Here is a 1,503-nt window from a genome sequence, read left to right as displayed (position 1 = left end):
AAAATACGGTAAGTTGACTTATTTTTAATAGCACTTTTCCAGTCTTTGGGTCCCTCAATGTGCTTTTACATATACAAGTGAATGCATTTAAACACATTCATACATGGGTTGCCATAGAAGGTGCCAACTGCTCAGAGAGACTAACATTCTCCCACCATTGGCCAATTTGGAATAAAGTATCTTGCCTAAGGACATGTTGACTGCATGGGCTGGGGATTGAAACCCCAGCCTTCCGATTGAATGACTCCTAAGCCAAAGACGTTTCACAAAAAACAACAACTAATAAAACACAACCCAAACCTCACCTCTTCTCCTCCACTGCTGACCTCAGACCTCAGCTTGTGGTACAGATCCAAGATGTCCGTGCAGCTCTGGTCCCTGAAAGAGACAGAGGCATAAGACACATGTGCAGGACTAATAAACATTGTAGTAACATCGTACATGAGCTGTGTGGAGCTTTACCCGATGTAGCGCAGGAGAATGTCAGTCACCACCTTGGCAGTTGCTACAATGGGGCTCTGGGGTTCGTTGAAAGTGCGGGCGTTGTGTTCGACGTAGCGCACCTCCCACATTAACGCAGAGATCCGCCTGCAGCAGAGAAGGACATCCGCACAAACAAGTGTTAATAAATATGTCATTTTCTTTTACATTAAAACATTACCAAATTCTATTTCATTTTCAATGCGAATAAAGGATATCAAATATATATTATATTTTTTTACTTTAATAGAGCAGTTTTGTGTCCTGTGTTGTGCGCCATGTCAGGACAAGTGCAACACACAATGGTTGACTTGAAGTTACTTAATTAGAGTTTAGGATGACAAAAACAAGCTGATATTTAACTAAAATTAAAATAGTTCGGGTTTCCTTTAGGGTTTTCCTCGGAAAATACTAAAATGCTAAGACTTTAAAAATATTTTTAAAAAGGAATGTGGTTGACTAAATACGAGTCAAACAGTGACACAGGTCTAAGACTGAATAGAAGAATAGCACAATTATCAAGCCTTTGAATGAATGGTGAAGATAGGTTGTGTTTGTGTGCCGCTTCACCTGTAGTAGCGGTTCTCCAGTCGTTTGTGGATGGTGCTGAGGTCAGTGGGGTAAGAAACGGCAGTGCAGTACAGAGGGTAGTCTTGCAGATTTACAGGTGATGCGAATGCCTTGGCAACATCTGTGGACAAACAGGAGTGAGGTCAAACATGAACAAGGTCAGACTTCTCCTGTAACAAGCAAACTGTCATCGACCCTTCGGTGGCCTACCCAGTGTGAGGAGAAGGTCGATGCCAAAGATGACCCTCTCACACTCTTCATCTCTCGTGTGAGCGCCCCACTCTCCTTCCTGAGGCGAGTAGAGCAGAGCCTTCAGCTCGTCCTCTGCCACCTCCACGCCATCACCCTCATGCTCAGGCAACGCAGCTGACATTTGTCAGAAAAGAAGAAAAAGTATTAAGTTAGTTAAATAATGTTTTAACATTTTAGTTACTAAAGATATTATTGTTATTG

At 42.4% G+C, this 1,503-nt stretch overlaps 1 protein-coding gene across 1 annotated transcript; it reads right to left on the bottom strand.

Moving 5' to 3' along the window:
• Positions 1-300: 300 nt before the first annotated feature.
• Positions 301-1,423, bottom strand: LOC104958259 (bromodomain and WD repeat-containing protein 3-like; the record flags this gene model as incomplete). Its single annotated transcript, XM_010785982.1, has 4 exons — positions 1,261-1,423; positions 1,051-1,171; positions 463-588; positions 301-378 (listed from the first exon to the last, which is right to left on the bottom strand). Coding segments are annotated over exons 1-4 (488 nt in total), but the record flags the coding sequence as incomplete, so codon positions are not given.
• Between the last annotated feature and the right edge of the window lie 80 nt (positions 1,424-1,503).

The sequence above is a fragment of the Notothenia coriiceps genome, unplaced genomic scaffold (assembly GCF_000735185.1).
Source record: "Notothenia coriiceps isolate Sejong01 unplaced genomic scaffold, NC01 NC01_scaffold00028507, whole genome shotgun sequence".
Classification (NCBI taxonomy): domain Eukaryota; kingdom Metazoa; phylum Chordata; class Actinopteri; order Perciformes; family Nototheniidae; genus Notothenia; species Notothenia coriiceps.
This window is presented reverse-complemented; position numbering and strand designations above follow the sequence as displayed.